At 32.3% G+C, this 22466-nt stretch overlaps 1 protein-coding gene across 1 annotated transcript; it reads left to right on the forward strand.

Moving 5' to 3' along the window:
- Window positions 1-740: 740 nt before the first annotated feature.
- On the forward strand, window positions 741-21006 carry LOC137400202 (uncharacterized). Its single transcript, XM_068086524.1, has 10 exons — window positions 741-875; window positions 2431-2526; window positions 3789-3963; window positions 4632-4768; window positions 6219-6330; window positions 8742-8865; window positions 9055-9187; window positions 16310-16508; window positions 19293-19400; window positions 20328-21006. The coding sequence occupies exons 3-10, from the start codon at window positions 3817-3819 to the stop codon at window positions 20550-20552; spliced, it is 1185 nt and encodes a 394-aa protein (XP_067942625.1). The 5' UTR covers window positions 741-875; window positions 2431-2526; window positions 3789-3816; the 3' UTR covers window positions 20553-21006.
- Window positions 21007-22466: the final 1460 nt, after the last annotated feature.

A 22466-nucleotide genomic window follows, 5' to 3' on the forward strand; every position in this document is an offset into this window, starting at 1 on the left:
GCAGACTCTTTGCAGGCTTTTTGATGTCTTTAAAAGTATGTAAAATTCTCATCGCTTGCCAACATCTTACAAAATATTCAATTTTAATAACATGGAAATATTTTTACCGCAAAAACATTGCAGATTAATTCTCAGTAATCTTTTTCTCTCACATTTTGACAATATCTCTGCTTTCTTTATGTGTAAGCAAAATTGCCTTCTCGTTTTGAAAAGCAGCATTTTAATATTGGTCAAGCATCAGCCAAAAGGTATCTTTCTCAATATTTCAAGGACAGAGAAAATATGGGGACCAACATATTACAGACTAGATTTGGCCATATCTGGAACAAACCTATATCACTTTTAGCTAATTTTAGCTATAGATACCTCCACGTGGCTCCGTGAAATGTTGGATCGGTGTAGCACTGGTACATATCCCGCAATTGCAGGGTTAATGTGGTACATTTCAGTGCAGCTGCCTTGCTAGAGAATATTGGTGAAACCCTGGTCTCTGGTCTAATTTCTGGTCTCCTTCATCAGCCTTTCTACTAGCCTCTCTACTACCAGTGAAGCTAGTTTCAATCAATAGTCGTTGATTACAAGCAATAACAAAGAACACAATACTTGTATTGTCCAAATTTAAAGCTATGCACTAATGGATATTTAAACAGTCCAGTAGCAGCTAGTACATAGAGATATGCTCTTTGTAGAACAGTGAGGCTTTACGAGACGCTCAACGCACTCATAAACACTGACAATGCGAGACACTGGGAGGTATGATTTGTAGTGAGTAGCTGGTGAATGATCTAAGACTTCATCCGCTTCAGGCAGCGTTACACAATAATGTTTACAAACATTGATGACTTAATCTGCTGACGCTGCGTTTCGATGTACATGTAACTTTGCTCTGCCAGGGATTCAACTAGTAAGTCTTACTTTACTGAAGGGAACTGATGTCAAACTGCTGTTGGCTCAGCCTTGGTAGTCACCCGGTGATAATCTTTGGCTTTAGAAAATGAGTTTAAATCACTTTAAATATAAAAAATTATTTTGTGAAAGCGCATTATCGATAATTTATTGAGAATGCAATAGTTGATCAAAAGGTTTTAATAGAAAGTAAGAGCCAACAGGGCGTGTTTTGGGTGGAAACAAACTTTGCTAACTATCATAGTGCAGATATAGTAAGTTTTGCAAATCGATATGTTACTAAAGTTTAAAACTGCGTTGTTGTTCAAAGGAAAATGCATAAATTTAAATTGCTACTAGACCCTAGTGTTGAAAACCATCTTCGCTGCCTAGGGAATGCATTGTAATGTTGACAGCTGTTGGCAGCTTCACAATGTAGATACTCATTCTGCAATCACTTTGTTTAGAGTTGCAAAAATTAGACAAAACGTCGAATGTAATTTAACATTGGTTTAACAGTTTAACTATTCACTGATTGTTTTGGAGTTGATCGGAAATTACATTCCTTGACTGTAATCTGCTCAGCTGCACTCAATAGCTAGTCTGGCACTCAGGGCTATGAGCGATCATAGCTTTGTAAAGCTTTATAGCCTCAAACAATCAAGCTTCATAGGAAATGATGGCCTTGTTAATCAACTGCTGTCTCTGTTCTTATACCAGCTGCTGTCTCTGTCTTTATACCAACTGTTGTCTCTGTTCTCATACCAACTGCTGTCTCTGATCTTATATCCACTGCTGTTTTTGTTGTTATATTAACTGTTGTCTCTGTTCTTATACCACTGCTCTTTCTATTCTAATATCAACTGTTGTCTCTGTTCTTATACCAGCTGCTGTCTCTGTCTTTATACCAACTGCTGTCTCTGTTCTTATACCAGCTGCTGTCTCTGTCTTTATACCAACTGTTGTCTCTGTTCTTATACCAACTGCTGTCTCTGATCTTATATCCACTGCTGTTTCTGCTGTTATACCAGCTGCAGTCTCTGTTCTTATATCAATGGCAGTTTCTGTTGTTATACCAGCTGCAGTCTCTGTTCTTATATCAATGGCAGTTTCTGTTGTTATATCAACTGCTGTCTCTGTTCTTATACCACTGCTCTTTCTATTCTAATATCAACTGTTGTCTCTGTTCTTATACCAGCTGCTGTCTCTGTCTTTATACCAACTGCTGTCTCTGTTCTTATACCAGCTGCTGTCTCTGTTCTTATATCAACTGCTGTCTCTGTTCTTATACCAGCTGCTGTCTCTGTTCTTATATCAACTGCTGTCTCTGTTCTTATACCAACTGCTGTTTCTGTTCTTATATTAACTGCGGTCTCTGTTTTTATATCGACTGCGGTTGCTATTACTTCTATCTTTATTTTTAAACAACGGCAAGCGCTAATTTTATATCAGCTGCTATTTCCATTTTCAGTTATAATATTTTCATAACATGTGTTATTATTATTCTAATAACAAGTGTGTCTTACACATACTTTGCATTTTTAGAATAATAACCTGAAGCTGTAGCCGACAGGTCTCAAAACTCCCTGACCTAAACAAGCAACCTGTGGAGCCTGCAACTCTGCCATTTCATCATTCAGAGTAAGTATTTGGAAAAACTTCTACAAATTACGTCGAAAAGCAAATGATGGAAGCTGTGAGAAAAATGGCGCAGCTATGTTTAGCCAAGAAAATAGGATTCATGCTTGTATTTTACTTTCAGCTGCTTAGGTATGTACGCTTTTTTTCCATGCTTTTCTCCATTCCATGGAATAAAGTTACAGATATAATAATGGACGTTTGAGAAGTTGTCTCGTTATACTTTTTTGCATATCTCTTTTTGCAATACTTAGCCTGTTTATCTTATTGTCGAAGCTGTTTAAAGCTCAAAGAGTCGGCCATTTTCTTCGCAAAAACACTCACTAGACATCCCTTTATTCTCTCTATTATTTTCTCTGACTCTCATCTGTAAGCCCATAAATGTCTATCAACCAGTCACTCCTTCAGTATGTTCACTTCATTTATCTTTGAATGTTGCATTAATTGTATTACTGAATGTTTAGTTTCTATCGGGTTCAGATTCCCGCAACATCTATCAATATGACAACTTTATCAGAGTAAAACACACCATCTTGCTTGTACTTTGTATACGAGCCTGGTGACACTTTGTGACATTTTCTATATGCTTGGGCACCTGTGTCATATTGATCAGGTTTGCCACTCTATTAGATATACCAGATTATCTGTGTCCTATATATTACTTTCACTACTCCATCATATACCCTAGTTTCACTGTTTCATAATTTTGCCGCACATATGCATATTTTGCTAAGCGCATCATGCCTTATTCTGTGTGCCTTTTCAAGAACTTCTTTACAGTTTGAGCTCTTCCATGTCATTTCACATTTTGCATAGTTCTTTTTCATTATAATTGTTATTTCCTGTTATATAATAACTAGTGTTGATCAGTGCACAAAAAAGTTAAGGTTGGCCTGATAAAACGGAATGTGAAACTGACAATTAAAATTGATATCTATAGATGAGCTGATTTGTTTTATCGTTGATTTGCAATCTCACTGGTCCCTTCGCCTTCTTTGCTTGTACTCATGTCAGCACCTTGTCTGGCAATACTTCAAAACCTCTTTAGTAATGTCACAAATTTACAAATTTATAAACTTATAGGATCCTAAAAGTTTTACCACCATTGCATCTCATTAACAATTATGTTAAGGAGCTTTTTAATGACGGCTTTTTTCTCTTTGTGGAGTTTGTTTCCATAATGCTAAGTAGGGGCATAGAGCGACTTGTTGTCTGTCATTTTTTTTACTATGGAATTGTCTGTTCATACATAATAAGTTTTGCAGCAAGCACTTGATTGGGGCAGATATAAGAATGCAGCTTATCAGAAAACCAACCATCGCAGCTTTAGCTTGTACTGTAGCCCTCACCGTCTTTATACTACCACATATTCTTCCTATCAAGCCAAAGAAATTCCCTGCTTCAACTCCAACAGCTGCAGCTGTTAATGGCAGGAAAGAGGTTAGCTGCCATTTTATGTATTTGTTATGTGATTTTTCTACTGTCATACCATGTGATCTATCGCTTTCATACTATCTAATACATCGCTTTCATACGGAGTGATCTATTGATTAATCTATCTTTTTCTTACCATGTGATTTACTAATTTCATATCATGTGATCTCTGGCTGGAAGCTTATTGGTTGTCAAAGATTAATGGGCTGCTCATAGAGGCTAAAATAGATATGTAATGCCTATATGGCAATATAAAAACATGTTTAATGTGTTTGCAATACATATGTGTGTATATACATATATATATATATACACATACATATATTATAATTGTATATACATATATGTATATATACATAAGATGTTGGCAACATTTAGTAGAGGTTGTACACAAAAATTTCACCATATATATACATATATTTTCTATATGTATATATACATCTATATAACGTGTATACACATATATACTATACATAAGTACATGTATATATACATATATATGTTTATATATAATTTGCATGTATATGGTATATCTATTTATATATAATATATATGTATAATATATGTGTATTTTTTTAAAGTATATTTGAATAAGGCTTTATAAAAAGTGTTATCTCATTGGTATTATTTAACAAGCCAAAGGGTGTCACCTTCTTTTTTCTTCTGTATTTTAGATAGTGTACAGAGATATATCGCACTGCCTCCCCAAACCAGAGTATTTTCCAATGTATAAAGGACACTGTTGGGGTCGTTGCAAGGAACAGCAAGTGTGTAATGTACCAGCTTCACAGACAGACGTCATTGCTGGCAGGTAACAGTCTAGATGTCACATGCTATTATTGTGTCATTTTTTATTAATGAGGCAGAATAATGGGGTACAAAAGGCTATAAGTTTAATATGTAAACTAGAGCATCTCTTACCTCTTTAACACATATCGGTGATATCATCGTCAAGCAGCAATCATTAGCCATTTAAAGGTGAGTAAAAATACAAAAACGAATCTTTTGCGCCATATGTAATTAGACAAATCAACCAATCAGCATTTATAGACCAATGTCTTAATAATAGCCATCTAGTAGACAATATTTGCTATAAGCAAATATTGTTACTTCTATGTTGACAATATTTGCTATAAGCAAATATTGTCAACAGAAAAGTAACAGAAATCTCTGAGTTACCTGCACTCTATGACTACCAAACAGTACTGACTACTGACTATGCAGCTATGCTATAAAACTCATAAATTCGCTATTAGATGTTTCGATGAGTTGTCTTTCCTACCCTGAACTATTTGGGAAAAAGGATAACTCTGAAAGTTGAGCAATGCTCAAACAGCAAAGTCAATAGCCATCTGCTGTTAGCTATTATTATTTAGCTTTAGGTAACAGGCCAACTGAGCTCTCAAAGCTTATATCAAACTATCTAAATTTAACGGATTAACTGGGTTAAATTGACTAATGGTCGGTTTTTATGAATTACTTGAAAGAATTTTCAGTTGTTGGTATGAGTGCTGAGAGCAAAGCGTGTAAAACTTAAAATCTCATCTGAGTGACGGATACCTCCTACCTTGTTTCATGTAAAATACAGATAAAAGATCTCAGTTATCACCAAACTAATACTAACTATTTGCTATAAGCAAATAATGTGTATTATTACAATTCGCATAGCAAGTGAGAAAATCCTGCATTCTAGAGTGCTGAAAAAAGACTTGCTTGTAGCGGTTGAATATTAGTTAACAAAATAATTTAAGAGATCAAGACTGGTGTGACGAAAGGTTAACAAATTTTGATGAGTTTTTTCAGTTTAATCATGAGTCATACAGTTTACATATATAACTATAGTGAATAGGTAGTTATTATCTGTTAGCGTATTCTGATCCGCTATGTCTTGCATAAGTGAAGAAAGTTGTTTACCGCAACATGGCCTATTTCTGTACCAACATTTACTTTTTTTATCCGTAGTTGTCTTTTTGAACTACATGTATTTTATATTAGTACAGTGGCAGGCCCATGCGCCATGAGAGATTGTCAATAATACATGTCGATATGTGTCATCGTACACATAATTATTTTACAATGAAGCAAGGTGATCGGATGTCACAAAGGTAGTGCGCCCGGTTTTGAACCCAACTACCAGGGTTTTATTCCCTTTTCGTGTAATCTTTTTAACTAATAATTTCAAACAGGCAGGCACGGCTTTTACTATGAGAAAGATTTCATTGCCAAAACTCGTTTATATTAGCCCATTGATTACATTTTAGAGCGACTCTGCACTGCATTGCAAATGTACATCTGGTGGGAGTTCGCAAATGTGCAACAACCGACTTTACAAAGTGGTTAAAGCATAATGAAGAAATTGCTTATCATCTCCGGGTAAGGATGAATGCTTAACTAGTACTCTATCTTTAGTTAGTAATAGTTTTCATATAACTAGTACTCTATCTAAAGTTAGTAGTAGTGTTCATCTAACTAGTACTCTATCTTTAGTTAGTAATAGTGTTCATATAACTAGTACTCTATCTTTAATTAGTAATAGTGTTCATATAACTAGCTCTCTATCTTTAGTTAGTAATAGTGTTCATATTACTAGTACTCTGTCTATAGTTAGTAATAATGTTCATCTAGCTAGTACTCTATATTTAGTTAGTAATAGTGTTCATATAACTAGTACTCTATCTATAGTCGGTAATAGTATTCATCTAACTAGTACTCTATCTTTAGTTAGTAATAGTGTTCATATAACTAGTACTCTATCTAAAGTTGGTAATAGTGTTCATAAAACTAGTACTCTATCTATAGTTAGTAATAGTGTTCTGTTATGTTTCTGCACAGAAGCAATTAAATAGAGTATTAAATTAGAGGAATGGTTTATTGCACACTCCAGAGACAACTGATTTGATAACAGAAAACCCAAGTATTTATATGTTTGGTCATAGAAAAGCTTTGTAAAAAGCTACAAGCATTATTAATAGCTATAATGAGACAGTACTATATAATATTAGCTTGTATAAAGCTTTAGCTAAAAAGCATAATGTTTGTTGGCAAAGTACCAGTAATACTTGGCACTTGCATGACATGTTCATAAAACTAGTAATCTATCTTCAGTTAGTAATAGTGTTCATATAACTAGTACTCTATCTATAGTTAGTAATAGTGTTCATCTAACTAGTACTCTATCTATAGTTAGTAATAGTGTTCATATAACTAGTACTCTATCTATAGTTAGTAATAGTGTTCATATAACTAGTACTCTATCTATAGTTAGTAATAGTGTTCATCTAACTAGTACTCTATCTATAGTTAGTAATAGTGTTCATATAACTAGTACTCTATCTATAGTTAGTAATAGTGTTCATTTAACTAGTACTTTATCTATAGTTAGTAATAGTGCTCATCTAACGAGCACTCTATCTTTAGTTAATAATAGTGTTCATCTAACTAGTACTATATCTTTAGTTAGTAATAGTCTTCATCTAACTAGTGGTCCATGTTTATCCATTCTTCAATGACTCAACTTCTCTTGTTTAGTTTCGCATGCTCATTGACCTTTTGCCCCCAATATTTGTTATTCATGTGCTTAAATTTAAAAAAAATGTGTTTAAAGTTGATTTCACTCACTCAATTTTTATTATTCAAAAACATTCTTTGTAGGGATTTTTGTTCTAAAATATTTCTTCACAGTTTCTGATTCTTGTTAACTTTAAATTGAAAGGCGCTCTAATCTATTGTTTATAAATTAAAAATTTCCAAGTAATTTGTTTTTAAAATGTTAAACACTTTCTATTTTGATGTTGAATTATTGTCAAATTTAACAGTTTTGCTAAGTGTCTTCAGGAGTATTACAACACATAAATATTTTAATCCGTATAGCATCAATTTCATCACTTTTTTCTTCTGTTGCATTTATTGTGCTGACATTAGCTGGTAGCAAGTAGTACTTCCTTCACATCTTGCGGCATTAGAGTTTTTTGAGTATTTCATACATACTACACTGATATCCACTTTTAGTCGCCTTTGCTTTCTATTGTTTTTGTACAAGTCTAATGAATAGTTGCTGTGTTAAGTAGACTTTAGTTTGGTGATAGCTGAGATCTTTTATCTGTAGTCTACATGAAAATGGCGGAAGGTATTTGCTACTCAAACGAGATTTTTAAGTTTTACAGGCTATGCTCTCAGCACTCATCACAACAACTAAAAGTTATCTCAAGTAATTCATTAGAACCGACCATTAGTCAATTTAACCCAGTTAATCAGTTAAATTTGGCTAACTTGATATAAGCTTTGAGAGATTGGTTGGCCTGTTACCTACAGCTAAAAATTAATAGCTAAGAGCAAATGGCTATCAACTGTACTGTTTCAGCATTGTTCGGTTTTCAGAGTTATTCTCTTTTTCTAAATAGTTCAGGGCTAGGAAGACAACTATACGATGCATCTAATAGCGAATTTATGAGTTTTATAGCGTGGTTAGTACTGTTCAGTAGTCATAAAAAGCAGATAACTTAGAGATTTCTGTTACTTTCTTGTTAGCTCAGGCAAGTACATGTAGGTTGTGCATGTGATAAAATACAACGGCTTTTTCTTATTGTTAGTTATTTCTTAGGTGCTGGAATTTAGTTTAACAGTTGATTTCATAATATTTAGTATATTTCATGAGAATTTTTGTATCTGAAAACTGAAATGGTTGCAATCGAGCAAATTTAGGGCAGCAAGAGAGAGACTTGTAGCAGCTCAATAACTATTTTACCACATCCTTTATTTCAAGTGACTAAAGCTTCTTGTTTCAGGATTTTAGAGTTCTAAATGAAGATTGTCCAATAGAGTGGTTTGAAAACTGTAAAAATACAAAGTTCTGTGACGAAAGATATAAACCTAAAACTTTGAAAGTGGGTTTCTTTCAGAGCTCTCCAGGTAAATATACATAAACTTATTTATTAATAAAACATTTCTAAAGCGTTTATATCAGCTTAAAAGGCTTGTTGACAGAACAGGGATTACTTGAAAAATCAAATTCAAAGATGCCTAATTGCAAATGCAGTAATTATAGCCAATATTTAGTGTAACGCAAAAGTCTCTCTGTCTATTTTAATATGATTACAGGTAATATCCTAATTAATGGGCAAGTGAAAGAGAACTCGACCCATATTACAATAGCTACAGCAATGCAGTACCTGGGGCACATGGCTACACCAGAAACCATCTTTTATGTACAGCTAAGAAACCCGACTGACAGGTACTTCATCTGTCAAACTTATGGAATATAACAGCACACCGGCACTTTGTTGTCTTCTCGTGATAAGTTTAAATAAGCATAAGATTATCTGTGTCTGGATTCATCAGAGTATAATTGTATGACTTCGCTTAATTATGTTTCTATATATTAGACGCATAACTATTTAATATACTGTATGTATAGTATATAAATATATATTATATATAGAATATGCAATACATAAATTACATAAAAGTTCTTATCTTTTTATATGTTGAATATATAATATAGTTATTTTTACAAGTACACTGGCAGTTCAGCGCACTGTGAGAATTTGTAAGGTGTACCGCTAAAGTACAGAGAATAGCTATGCGCACAATTATTTGGTAATGTCCAATGCAGCCAAGTGAGGCAGATGTTAACATGATGGGCTACTAAGTGGTAGGCTGTGAGTTTGAATCCCACACAGCACAATTCTTTTCACAAACTCAAACTGTGGGTTCAGACAGATGAATTAGCGGGCAAGGCTACTATTATAGTAAATTTTGATCAAGTCCACTGTGTCATTGTGTGCAAAGTGTGTGTTAGTCCGGATAAACATACTTTTTCATAGTTTTTGTTGATTTCATCTAAACACCACACACAAACTTTCCAGAATGCTCTGTGTTGTCTGTTTGATCAGTAACAATATTTGGTTTCAACACTCTGTCTGGTTCCTGAGAGTCGGCTTCCTAAACACTCACCAGCGAGATATCTTACCAAAAGAAATCTCCAGGCACATGGCTTACTGTCAATTGATATTCATTTATGAAGTACACTGTATTTACTCTGAAATAGCCAGACACAGCTGATACTGTATCTAGAATGTTTTCCCACCAAGAAGATAAATTTATTTTCAAACACTTTGAATTTTTGATGTTTCTTTTAAACATAATGCTAGTGATGGTTTCACATACACCAAAAACCTGTAAACTAAACTGGTGCATCTGTGCTTTTCAAGCAGAACCAACCCTTTGGATTATACTGGTACTTGGTACAATCTAGTTTATTGTTGCTTCTTATCTTTGATAACTCTGTAAGCAAGTTTAATTGGCTGGTTTTAGATGTGCCAACACTAAACTTACAGTAGATACTGAATTAATAAGGTTTATCACTTAACTGACAATAGATACCGAATTAATAAGGTTTATCACTTAACTGACAGTAGATACTGAATTAATAAGGGTTATCACTTAACTTACAGTAGATACTGAATTAATAAGGTTTATCACTTAACTGACAGTAGACACTGAGTTAATAAGGTTTATTACTTAACTGACAGTAGATACTGAATTAATAAGGTTTATCACTTAACTTACAGTAGATACTGAATTAATATGGTTTATCACTTAACTGACAGTAGATACTGAATTAATAAGGTTTATACCTTGTAACTCACAGTAAATACTGAATTAATAAGGTTTATCATTTAACTTACAGTGGATACTGAATTAATAAGGTTTATCACTTGACAGTAGATACTGAATTAATAAGGTTTATCACTTAACTGACAGTAGATACTGAATTAATATGGTTTATCATTTAACTTACAGTAGATACTGAATTAATAAGGTTTATCACTTAACTGACAGTAGATACTGAATTAATAAGGTTTGTCACTTAACTTACAGTAGATACTGAATTAATAAGGTTTATCACTTAACTTACAGTAGATACTAAATCAATAAGGTTTATCACTTTACTTACAGTAGATACTAAATTAATAACGTTTATCACTTAACTTACAGTAGATACTAATATAATAAAGTTTATCACTTAACTTACAGTAGATACTGAATTAATAAGGTTTATCACTTAACTGACAGTAGTTACTGAATTAATAAGGTTTATCACTTAACTGACAGTAGATACTGAATTAATAAGGTTTATCACCTAACTTACAGTAGATACTGAATTAATAAGGTTTATCACTTAACTTACAGTAGATACTAAATTAATAAGGTTTATCACTTAACTTACAGTAGATACTGAATTAATAAGGTTTATCACTTAACTGACAGTAGATACTGAATTAATAAGGTTTATCACTTGACAGTAGATACTGAATTAATAAGGTTTATCACTTAACTGACAGTAGATACTGAATTAATATGGTTTATCATTTAACTTACAGTAGATACTGAATTAGTAAGGTTTATCACTTAACTGACAGTAGTTACTGAATTAATAAGGTTTATCACTTAACTGACAGTAGATACTGAATTAATAAGGTTTATCATTTAACTGACAGTAGATACTGAATTAATAAGGTTTATCACTTAACTTACAGTAGATACTGAATTAATATCGTTTATCATTTAACTTACAGTAGATACTGAATTAGTAAGGTTTATTACTTAACTGACAGTAGATACTGAATTAATAAAGTTTATCACTTAACTGACAGTAGATACTGAATTAATAAGGTTTATCATTTAACTGACAGTAGATACTGAATTAATAAGATTTATCACTTAACTGACAGTAGATACTGAATTAATATGGTTTATCATTTAACTTACAGTAGATACTGAATTAATAAGGTTTATCACTTAACTGACAGTAGATACTGAATTAATATGGTTTATCATTTAACTTACAGTAGATACTGAATTAATAAGGTTTATCACTTAACTGACAGTAGATACTGAATTAATATAGTTTATCATTTAACTTACAGTAGATACTGAATTAATAAGGTTTATCACTTAACTGACAGTAGATACTGAATTAATATGGTTTATCATTTAACTTACAGTAGATACTGAATTAATAAGGTTTATCACTTAACTGACAGTAGATACTGAATTAATAAGGTTTATCACTTAACTTACAGTAGATACTGAATTATTAAGGTTTATCACTTAACTGACAGTAGATACTGAATTAAGGTTTATCACTTAACTTACAGTAGATACTGAATTAATAAGCTTTATCACTTACCTGACAGTAGATACTGAATTAATAAGGTTTATTACCTAACTTACAGCAGATACCGAATTAATAAAGTTTATCATTTAACTTACAGTAGATATTAAATTAATAAGGTTTATCACTTAACTTACAGTAGATACTGAACTAATAAGGTTTATCATTTAACTTACAGTAGATACTGAATTAATAAGGTTTATCACTTAACTTACAGTAGATACTGAATCAATAAGGTTTATCACGTAACTGACAGTAGATACTGAATTAATAAGGTTTATCACTTAACTGACAGTAGATACTGAATTAATAAGGTTTATCATTTAACTGACAGTAGATACTGAATTAATAAGGTTGATCACTTAACTTACATTAGATACTAAATTAATATGGTTTATCATTTAACTTACAGTAGATACTGAATTAATAAGGTTTATCACTTAACTGACAGTAGATACTGAATTAATAAGGGTTATCACTTAACTTACAGTAGATACTGAATTAATAAGGTTTATCACTTAACTGACAGTAGACACTGAGTTAATAAGGTTTATTACTTAACTGACAGTAGATACTGAATTAATAAGGTTTATCACTTAACTTACAGTAGATACTGAATTAATATGGTTTATCACTTAACTGACAGTAGATACTGAATTAATAAGGTTTATACCTTGTAACTCACAGTAAATACTGAATTAATAAGGTTTATCATTTAACTTACAGTGGATACTGAATTAATAAGGTTTATCACTTGACAGTAGATACTGAATTAATAAGGTTTATCACTTAACTGACAGTAGATACTGAATTAATATGGTTTATCATTTAACTTACAGTAGATACTGAATTAATAAGGTTTATCACTTAACTGACAGTAGATACTGAATTAATAAGGTTTGTCACTTAACTTACAGTAGATACTGAATTAATAAGGTTTATCACTTAACTTACAGTAGATACTAAATCAATAAGGTTTATCACTTTACTTACAGTAGATACTAAATTAATAACGTTTATCACTTAACTTACAGTAGATACTAATATAATAAAGTTTATCACTTAACTTACAGTAGATACTGAATTAATAAGGTTTATCACTTAACTGACAGTAGTTACTGAATTAATAAGGTTTATCACTTAACTGACAGTAGATACTGAATTAATAAGGTTTATCACCTAACTTACAGTAGATACTGAATTAATAAGGTTTATCACTTAACTTACAGTAGATACTAAATTAATAAGGTTTATCACTTAACTTACAGTAGATACTGAATTAATAAGGTTTATCACTTAACTGACAGTAGATACTGAATTAATAAGGTTTATCACTTGACAGTAGATACTGAATTAATAAGGTTTATCACTTAACTGACAGTAGATACTGAATTAATATGGTTTATCATTTAACTTACAGTAGATACTGAATTAGTAAGGTTTATCACTTAACTGACAGTAGTTACTGAATTAATAAGGTTTATCACTTAACTGACAGTAGATACTGAATTAATAAGGTTTATCATTTAACTGACAGTAGATACTGAATTAATAAGGTTTATCACTTAACTTACAGTAGATACTGAATTAATATCGTTTATCATTTAACTTACAGTAGATACTGAATTAGTAAGGTTTATTACTTAACTGACAGTAGATACTGAATTAATAAAGTTTATCACTTAACTGACAGTAGATACTGAATTAATAAGGTTTATCATTTAACTGACAGTAGATACTGAATTAATAAGATTTATCACTTAACTGACAGTAGATACTGAATTAATATGGTTTATCATTTAACTTACAGTAGATACTGAATTAATAAGGTTTATCACTTAACTGACAGTAGATACTGAATTAATATGGTTTATCATTTAACTTACAGTAGATACTGAATTAATAAGGTTTATCACTTAACTGACAGTAGATACTGAATTAATATAGTTTATCATTTAACTTACAGTAGATACTGAATTAATAAGGTTTATCACTTAACTGACAGTAGATACTGAATTAATATGGTTTATCATTTAACTTACAGTAGATACTGAATTAATAAGGTTTATCACTTAACTGACAGTAGATACTGAATTAATAAGGTTTATCACTTAACTTACAGTAGATACTGAATTATTAAGGTTTATCACTTAACTGACAGTAGATACTGAATTAAGGTTTATCACTTAACTTACAGTAGATACTGAATTAATAAGCTTTATCACTTACCTGACAGTAGATACTGAATTAATAAGGTTTATTACCTAACTTACAGCAGATACCGAATTAATAAAGTTTATCATTTAACTTACAGTAGATATTAAATTAATAAGGTTTATCACTTAACTTACAGTAGATACTGAACTAATAAGGTTTATCATTTAACTTACAGTAGATACTGAATTAATAAGGTTTATCACTTAACTTACAGTAGATACTGAATCAATAAGGTTTATCACGTAACTGACAGTAGATACTGAATTAATAAGGTTTATCACTTAACTGACAGTAGATACTGAATTAATAAGGTTTATCATTTAACTGACAGTAGATACTGAATTAATAAGGTTGATCACTTAACTTACATTAGATACTAAATTAATATGGTTTATCATTTAACTTACAGTAGATACTGAATTAATAAGGTTTATCACTTAACTGACAGTAGATACTAAATTAATATGGTTTATCATTTAACTTACAGTAGATACTAAATTAGTAAGGTTTATTACTTAACTGACAGTAGATACTGAATTAATAAGGTTTATCACTTAACTGACAGTAGATACTGAATTAATAAGGTTTATCATTTAACTTACAGTAGAAACTGAATTAATAAGGTTTATCACTTAACTTACAGTAGATACTGAAACATAAGGTTTATCACGTAACTGACAGTAGATACTGAATCAATAAGGTTTATCACTTAACTGACAGTAGATACTGAATTAATAAGGTTTATCATTTAACTGACAGTAGATACTGAATTAATAAGGTTTATCACTTAACTTACAGTAGATACTGAATTAATATCGTTTATCATTTAACTTACAGTAGATACTGAATTAGTAAGGTTTATTACTTAACTGACAGTAGATACTGAATTAATAAAGTTTATCACTTAACTGACAGTAGATACTGAATTAATAAGGTTTATCATTTAACTGACAGTAGATACTGAATTAATAAGGTTTTTCACTTAACTGACAGTAGATACTGAATTAATATGGTTTATCATTTAACTTACAGTAGATACTGAATTAATAAGGTTTATCACTTAACTGACAGTAGATACTGAATTAATATGGTTTATCATTTAACTTACAGTGGATACTGGATTAATAAGGTTTATCACTTAACTGACAGTAGATACTGAATTAATATAGTTTATCATTTAACTTACAGTAGATACTGAATTAATAAGGTTTATCACTTAACTGACAGTAGATACTGAATTAATATGGTTTATCATTTACCTTACAGTAGATACTGAATTAATAAGGTTTATCACTTAACTGACAGTAGATACTGAATTAATAAGGTTTATCACTTAACTTACAGTAGATACTGAATTAATAAGGTTTATCACTTAACTGACAGTAGATACTGAATTAATAAGGTTTATCACTTAACTTACAGTAGATACTGAATTAATAAGGTTTAACACTTAACTTACAGTAGATACTGAATTAATTAGGTTTATTACTTAACTGACAGTAGATACCGAATTAATAAGGTTTATCATTTAACTTACAGTAGATACTGAATTAATAAGGTTTATCACTTAACTTCTAGTAGATACTAAATTAATAAGGTTTATCACTTAACTTACAGTAGATACTGAACTATTAAGGTTTATCATTCAACTCACAGTAGATACTGAATTAATAAGGTTTTTCACTTAACTGACAGTAGATACTGAATTAATAAGGTTTATCATTTAACTTACAGTGGATACTGAATTAATAAGGTTTATCACTTGACAGTAGATACTGAATTAATAAGGTTTATCTCTTAACTGACAGTAGATACTGAATTAATAAGGTTTATCACTTGACAGTAGATACTGAATTAATAAGGTTTATCTCCTAACTGACAGTAGATACTGAATTAATAAGGTTTATGATGAGGTTTCCTCAGCAACCTAACCAAGTTGATAAAGTATTGGAATTGCAGGGCAATCTCCTATTTCTACCACTGGCATAGACTGCACAGCAACCAGCGTATTTTCACCAACATGACTGTTCAACAAATGGATGCCAAGTTTATGGATGGATTATTACGGCGGCTGCTCAAAGACCTAAAAGACTGTATCGCTGAACGAGGAGATTTTTACTGCGCTTTTAGGAGCACAGGCCGTGATGGTGATTTAAATGTACGCGTTGGTTTAAAAAAGAAATACTATTAGAATGTAAACATGCAAGATACGTTTCTCTTTTTAGTTACATGTAGAGATGTTTAAAAGCTTTAAAAATTGATTCATTTCAACTCGCTTTAAAAGATTAGCAATTCCATTCTTAATTTTTTTGCATCATAAATCATGTAAGCATTGATTAAATTTAATACTCAAGCGCAAGACATTACAATTTAATTTTTAATTTTTTAGCTATTTTAACTCCAATAGATCTGCTCAATTCAATTCAATTAATTAGCCGAAATCAATTCTTTATCAATTTTACCAAATAATTGACTTATGACAATCTATCAAAGCAACAATCAACTGCAATTACTTAACTATACATATTAGCGTAGCCACTAGACTGTTTGACACATATAGACACGTTTGACACTTATTGACACATACACATACATTTGACACTTCTTTACACATATACACACATTTGACGCTTCTTAACGCATATACATACATTCGACACACCTTGACATATATACATACATTTGATACACATTTGACCCTTTTTGACACATATGCACACATTTGACACTATGTGACATATATACACACATTTGAGCTATACACATTTGACACATATACACACATATACATACATTTGACACATATACACACATTTGACACTTCTTGACACATATACACACATTTAACACTTCTTTACACATACAATATATACACATTTGATGCATTTACACACATTTAGCACTTATTGACACACATACACGCAATTGGCACTTCTTGACACATATACACACGTTTGACACTTCTTGACACATATACACACAATTGACAGTTCTTGACACATATATGCACATTTGACATTTCTTGACACATATACATACATTTGACTCTTCTTGATAGATATACACACGTTTGACACATATCCACACATTTGACACTTATTAACACATATACACACATTTTACCTTTCTTGACACATATATACACACTTGACACTCCTTGACACATATACACACATTTGACACTCCTTGACACATATACACACATTTGACACTCCTTTTACACATATATACACACCTAACACTCCTTGACACTCCATAACATGGTAGCTACAGAAGAAATGAGTTTAGTATTTACAATTCTAATCATTATATAGGAGACATATATTATATATATATATATATATTATATAGTGGGAGACTAAATGATATAGTTTTATTTAAACTTATTTTGGATCGCTAAGTTTTTATCAAAGCTGACAGGCAGCGAAATGGCTGAAGTCTTTGGGTTAGCTAATAATATTCAGCTTTTCATGCATCGTGCATTTGCATAAAAGTATAAGTACACCGCAGAAAGTATTAACCACAGGACAAGTGGTCAGTTCCCCAAATGAATACAGCGTTTGCTGTGACTTCTTCAGTACAAAGAATAATCTCTCTACTCCTTGGAAAGTTTTACCATACAAAGTCTTGACAGCATTGCAAAACTTTAAAGAGCTTTCAGTGCAGTCATGATGTAGTTATATTTAAATGTATATATATTTGTTGATTATTGTGTTGAGCTACTGACATTAACATAGGTGTATTGGTATGCGTTTGGCTAGTGTACAATCTGATATGTTACCATAAATATAGATATGTTGTTGTACACACGGATGTGTATATTTAGATAGGTTTAGATATTCAATTCTGTAATAAATGAAGATATGTTATTTGTTGTAAGACAGATTTTTGTGTACCTTTGTGTATTTATGTATGCATGCAGGTATTTGCGTTTGCATGCAGGTACCTTGGTTTATCTGTAGGCATCTTGGTTTACACATAGGGTGTCAGGGTGGTGCAGTGGTAGCACCTTTGACTCCAACCATGGGGTGGGTGGTTCAAGTCCTCCTTAATGCCGATCTGACAAAAAGCTCTCAGCAAGCTTTCAACCCTAAATTGCTGGGCCTTTCGGATCTAGACCATATCTAGGCCCGTCAAACTAACAATGTGGGCACATTAAAGATCCACCTCTGTCTTTCACACATTGGGCAAGTGAAATGGCTACCCGGCTCTGTCCGATTCAACGTGTTGCCCTGGCATCCCTTCAGATTAATCTGACAATTTCGGAACTGGTAGATACTGAGAACTGGGCCACCTCTTCTCTACCATACTGCTCAACCCAAGCATGCATCGCTAAGATGCAAGTCATTGTCGATTTCTGACAGACAGCCATACTATTATCGTATGGTTTTAACATATGCATGCATGTATTTTTGTTTACATGCAAGTATCTTGGTTTACCTGTAGGCACCTACATTCACACATGGGGTATCAGGGAAACCTAGTGGTAGCGCCTTTGACTGGCAACCGGGGAGTTGGTAGTTCGCGTCCTGCCTAATGCCGAGAGCTTAAGCTCTCAGTGAGCTTTCAAACCCAAATTGCTGGGTCTTTTAGATCTAGACCATAACTTGAAGGCCCCGTTTACTACACTGACAATGTGTGCACATTGAATATCCACCTATGTCCTTCGCACACTGGGCAAGTGAAATGGCTACCTGGCTCTGTCAGACTGGAGGTGTTGCACTGGCATACATTTAGGTTAATCTGACAGTTCCAAAATTAATAGATACTGAGAACTGGGTCACCTCTTTTCTGCCATACTGCTTGACCCGAGCATGCATTGTAAGATGCAAGCCGTTATCGATTTCCAGCAGACAGCCATATTATTATTATATGGTTTGAACATAAATATGTTGTTATGAGTGTATTTTATGCATGTAATTTTGATGAACAATTTTTGCAGTGTCTGCTTCCTCACAGCATGTACTCGGTTTACATCAAAGAAGCCTTCAAGTTCATTCCACGGAGCCAGTTCAGGTTCAACACAACGGATGAGTATAGTGTAGACCCAGTGAGTTAGTAAACAGATGTATTGCTAGGTGTACATATTTAACACAACAGATGAGTATAGTGTAGACTCAGTGAGTTGATACATAGATGTATTACTAGAGGTATATATAACACAACAGATGAGTATAGTGTAGACACAGTGAGTTGGTACATAGGTGTATTACTAGGTGTACATATTTAACACAACAGATGAGTATTGTGTAGACTCAGTGAGTTGATACATAGATGTATTACTAGAGGTATATATAACACAACAGATGAGTATAGTGTAGACACAGTGAGTTGGTACATAGGTGTATTACTAGGTGTATATTTAACACAACAGATGAGTATAGTGTAGACACAGTGAGTTGGTACATAGGTGTATTACTAGGTGTATATTTAACACAACAGATGAGTATAGTGTAGACACAGTGAGTTGGTACATAGGTGTATTACTAGGTGTATATTTAACACAACAGATGAGTATTGCGTAGACTCAGTGAGTTAGTACATAGGTGTATTACTAGGTGTATATTTAACACAACAGATGAGTATAGTGTAGACCCAGTGAGTTGGTACATAGTTGTATTACTAGGTGTACATATATAACACAACAGATGAGTATAGTGTAGACCCAGTGAGTTGGTACATAGTTGTATTACTAGGTGTACATATATAACACAACAGATGAGTATAGTGTAAACACAGTGAGTAGGGAAACAGATGTACTGTTATATATATTTTGCTATACATGTGCATTAAAATATTGTTTTCTTACCCCTGTTAGAACACTCGCTTCAATATATTTAATTACATATATAATGTATAGGCGGATTGTTATGTGAGTTCATGGGTATATGCATGCATGTGAATCTTTGCGTGTGCATGCGGTGAACAATCTTGCAATTGTATGTAATTTATACATAATATTAAAAATCTGTTTTAGGCTGGTTTTGCCAGACAATTTGCTCAAAAGTACTTTCATGTCGGTATCCCGGAGAAACTCACACAAGAAACATATTCCAAAAAAAAAAACGGGAAAAAGAACGTGTTGTGGATATCAACTCTGAAATTGCTTGATGACTTCTATGAACCATACAGCCGAGAACTCGCTCAGCTATTGGGAGATAGCAAATACCTTTTTCCTGTCGATAGGGACACACAATCATAGTCAACTTGAGTCGAGAATCAACTTGAGTCTGCTGCTGATCAATCTAGATTGCAAGATTGCTGCCATACGAAGATATGTATTTTGCTTGATAAGCATTTGTCGATTTTTACTAGTTGTTTGGGCAAAAGGCAGAAGCTTGCAAAAACTGTAGGGATAGTTCATATTTGAGAGGTTAGAGAGGTCTGAGAGAGTGAGCTAACGCTGCCAGGCTGTCTACCTTTATCTCACATCAGAAATTGCTTGTTATGTGTGATGTACAGCGGTGATGAAAGTGCATGTCTGATGCTTCAATGCTTATTCAAAATTAACATGTTTACACCTGGCTGGTTATAATTATTTTTTGAATGAAGTATAACATAAAAAACATTTTTTCCATTCCGTTCAATTTCACTTCTCACTATTACTTTCAACCATAGTTATCAAATACGGCCAGACCAAGAAATTATTCATATTTTGATTTTCATCACTGCTGACTGCTGACTGCTGATTATCGAGGGACGATTTCTACTGTCCGGTTCTAACAGGCATTAGAGTCAACACAGGCAGTTTGCAACACGGGCAGTGGGCAACACGGGCAGTGGGCAACACGGGCAGTGAGCAACACGGGCAGTGAGCAACGCGGGCAGTTTCAATACAAGGAATACATGATTCGCAGGGTGAAGCTTCTCAGATTTCTTCTCACAGCGTTGACACAGGTCGTAATTTAGACAGATTCTAAAACATAATATGGATAGGGGATTGTTACATGTCCTTCCTAGCAAAGATGTGTGCATGTACTTTTGGGCTAAGTAATTGCATTTATAGTGTCCAATACTTAGAAGTGTTCTAGATGCACCTCATTAGTATTTGTAACCTTTCTAATGGTGCTTACTACAGGATTTGATTCAATTTTTAATTTAATTAAATTTGTCAAAATTCAAATATTTTTTAATTCAGTTCAATTCAAGTTAAAACCTTTAAAAGGGTGTTTATTAATTGTTTGATAAAGGGTTAGTAAAACTAAATAGCAGTAAATTTAGTGGTTATGATATGCAAGAAAATGTAACATTACAATGTATTATGCGGAGAGATCTTACCTCGAGACAGACTTGTAACATAAACTCTGAATCTAACTTAAATAAATTTAGCTTACCAAACGCATACTTGAATAAAGTTCTAGTACGTAATGTATTAAACTTAAAACTTATAACTTAAATTGTATTGCTTATCAGTTTGCGAATCCGTTTTTACCATAAAGGATAATGTTGAACTCGCCATGGCCAGCAACGTATATATTTCTTAATAAGGTACATAATCAGTATACAAATCGCCAAATTTTAATTTCGAGAGAATTTTTGGTTGATATAGGATGGCGAGAAAACAACTTTTCTCTAGTATAGCAAAGAAAAAACAGCATGATGTTTTATAGAGTAAAAGAGTTCATAGAGTTCCGATTAATACGTCATTTAGCGTGGGCAATCGGGAAAACGCTGTATACAGTATATAATCACTAAATACACTAAAGTTTTTGTAGGTAACTATAGTTACTAATACTAACTTGTTTTTCTGTTACTAATTTTTAATATGTACAGTGCATATACAAAATTTTGATAGTTTTTACCAGGGGTTGTTTGCATTAAATAATTTCTATAGGTTTCTATGCTACTCTATACAATATTTTGCTGAAACACTGAATGAAATTAAAATCATATAACTGTTTATTAAACAATTTTCAATTGGAATCATAGCAAAACATACTTTGTTTAGCCATTACTTGCTAATTATTTCACATTTAAACTTAAACATTTTTACTGTTTTATTTTTTCTCTTAATTTAATTCAACAAAATAGTTTTTTCATGATATGAAATTTAAGTTACAATTGTTTTAAAATGTTTGAAAACCTTTACAATTGCTTCATTTTTTCTCTTAAATTA

This window comes from Watersipora subatra, chromosome 7 (assembly GCF_963576615.1).
Source record: "Watersipora subatra chromosome 7, tzWatSuba1.1, whole genome shotgun sequence".
NCBI lineage: Eukaryota > Metazoa > Bryozoa > Gymnolaemata > Cheilostomatida > Watersiporidae > Watersipora > Watersipora subatra.

Bases quoted from the DNA above. Each gene is read 5' to 3' on its own strand.
- LOC137400202 (XM_068086524.1), top strand. From the start codon at position 3,817: ATGCAGCTTATCAGAAAACCAACCATCGCAGCTTTAGCTTGTACTGTA. The intron at 9,188-16,309 runs GTACTTCATCTG...TTGGAATTGCAG, and splicing joins CTAAGAAACCCGACTGACAG to GGCAATCTCCTATTTCTACC. The intron at 16,509-19,292 runs GTACGCGTTGGT...CAATTTTTGCAG, and splicing joins GCCGTGATGGTGATTTAAAT to TGTCTGCTTCCTCACAGCAT.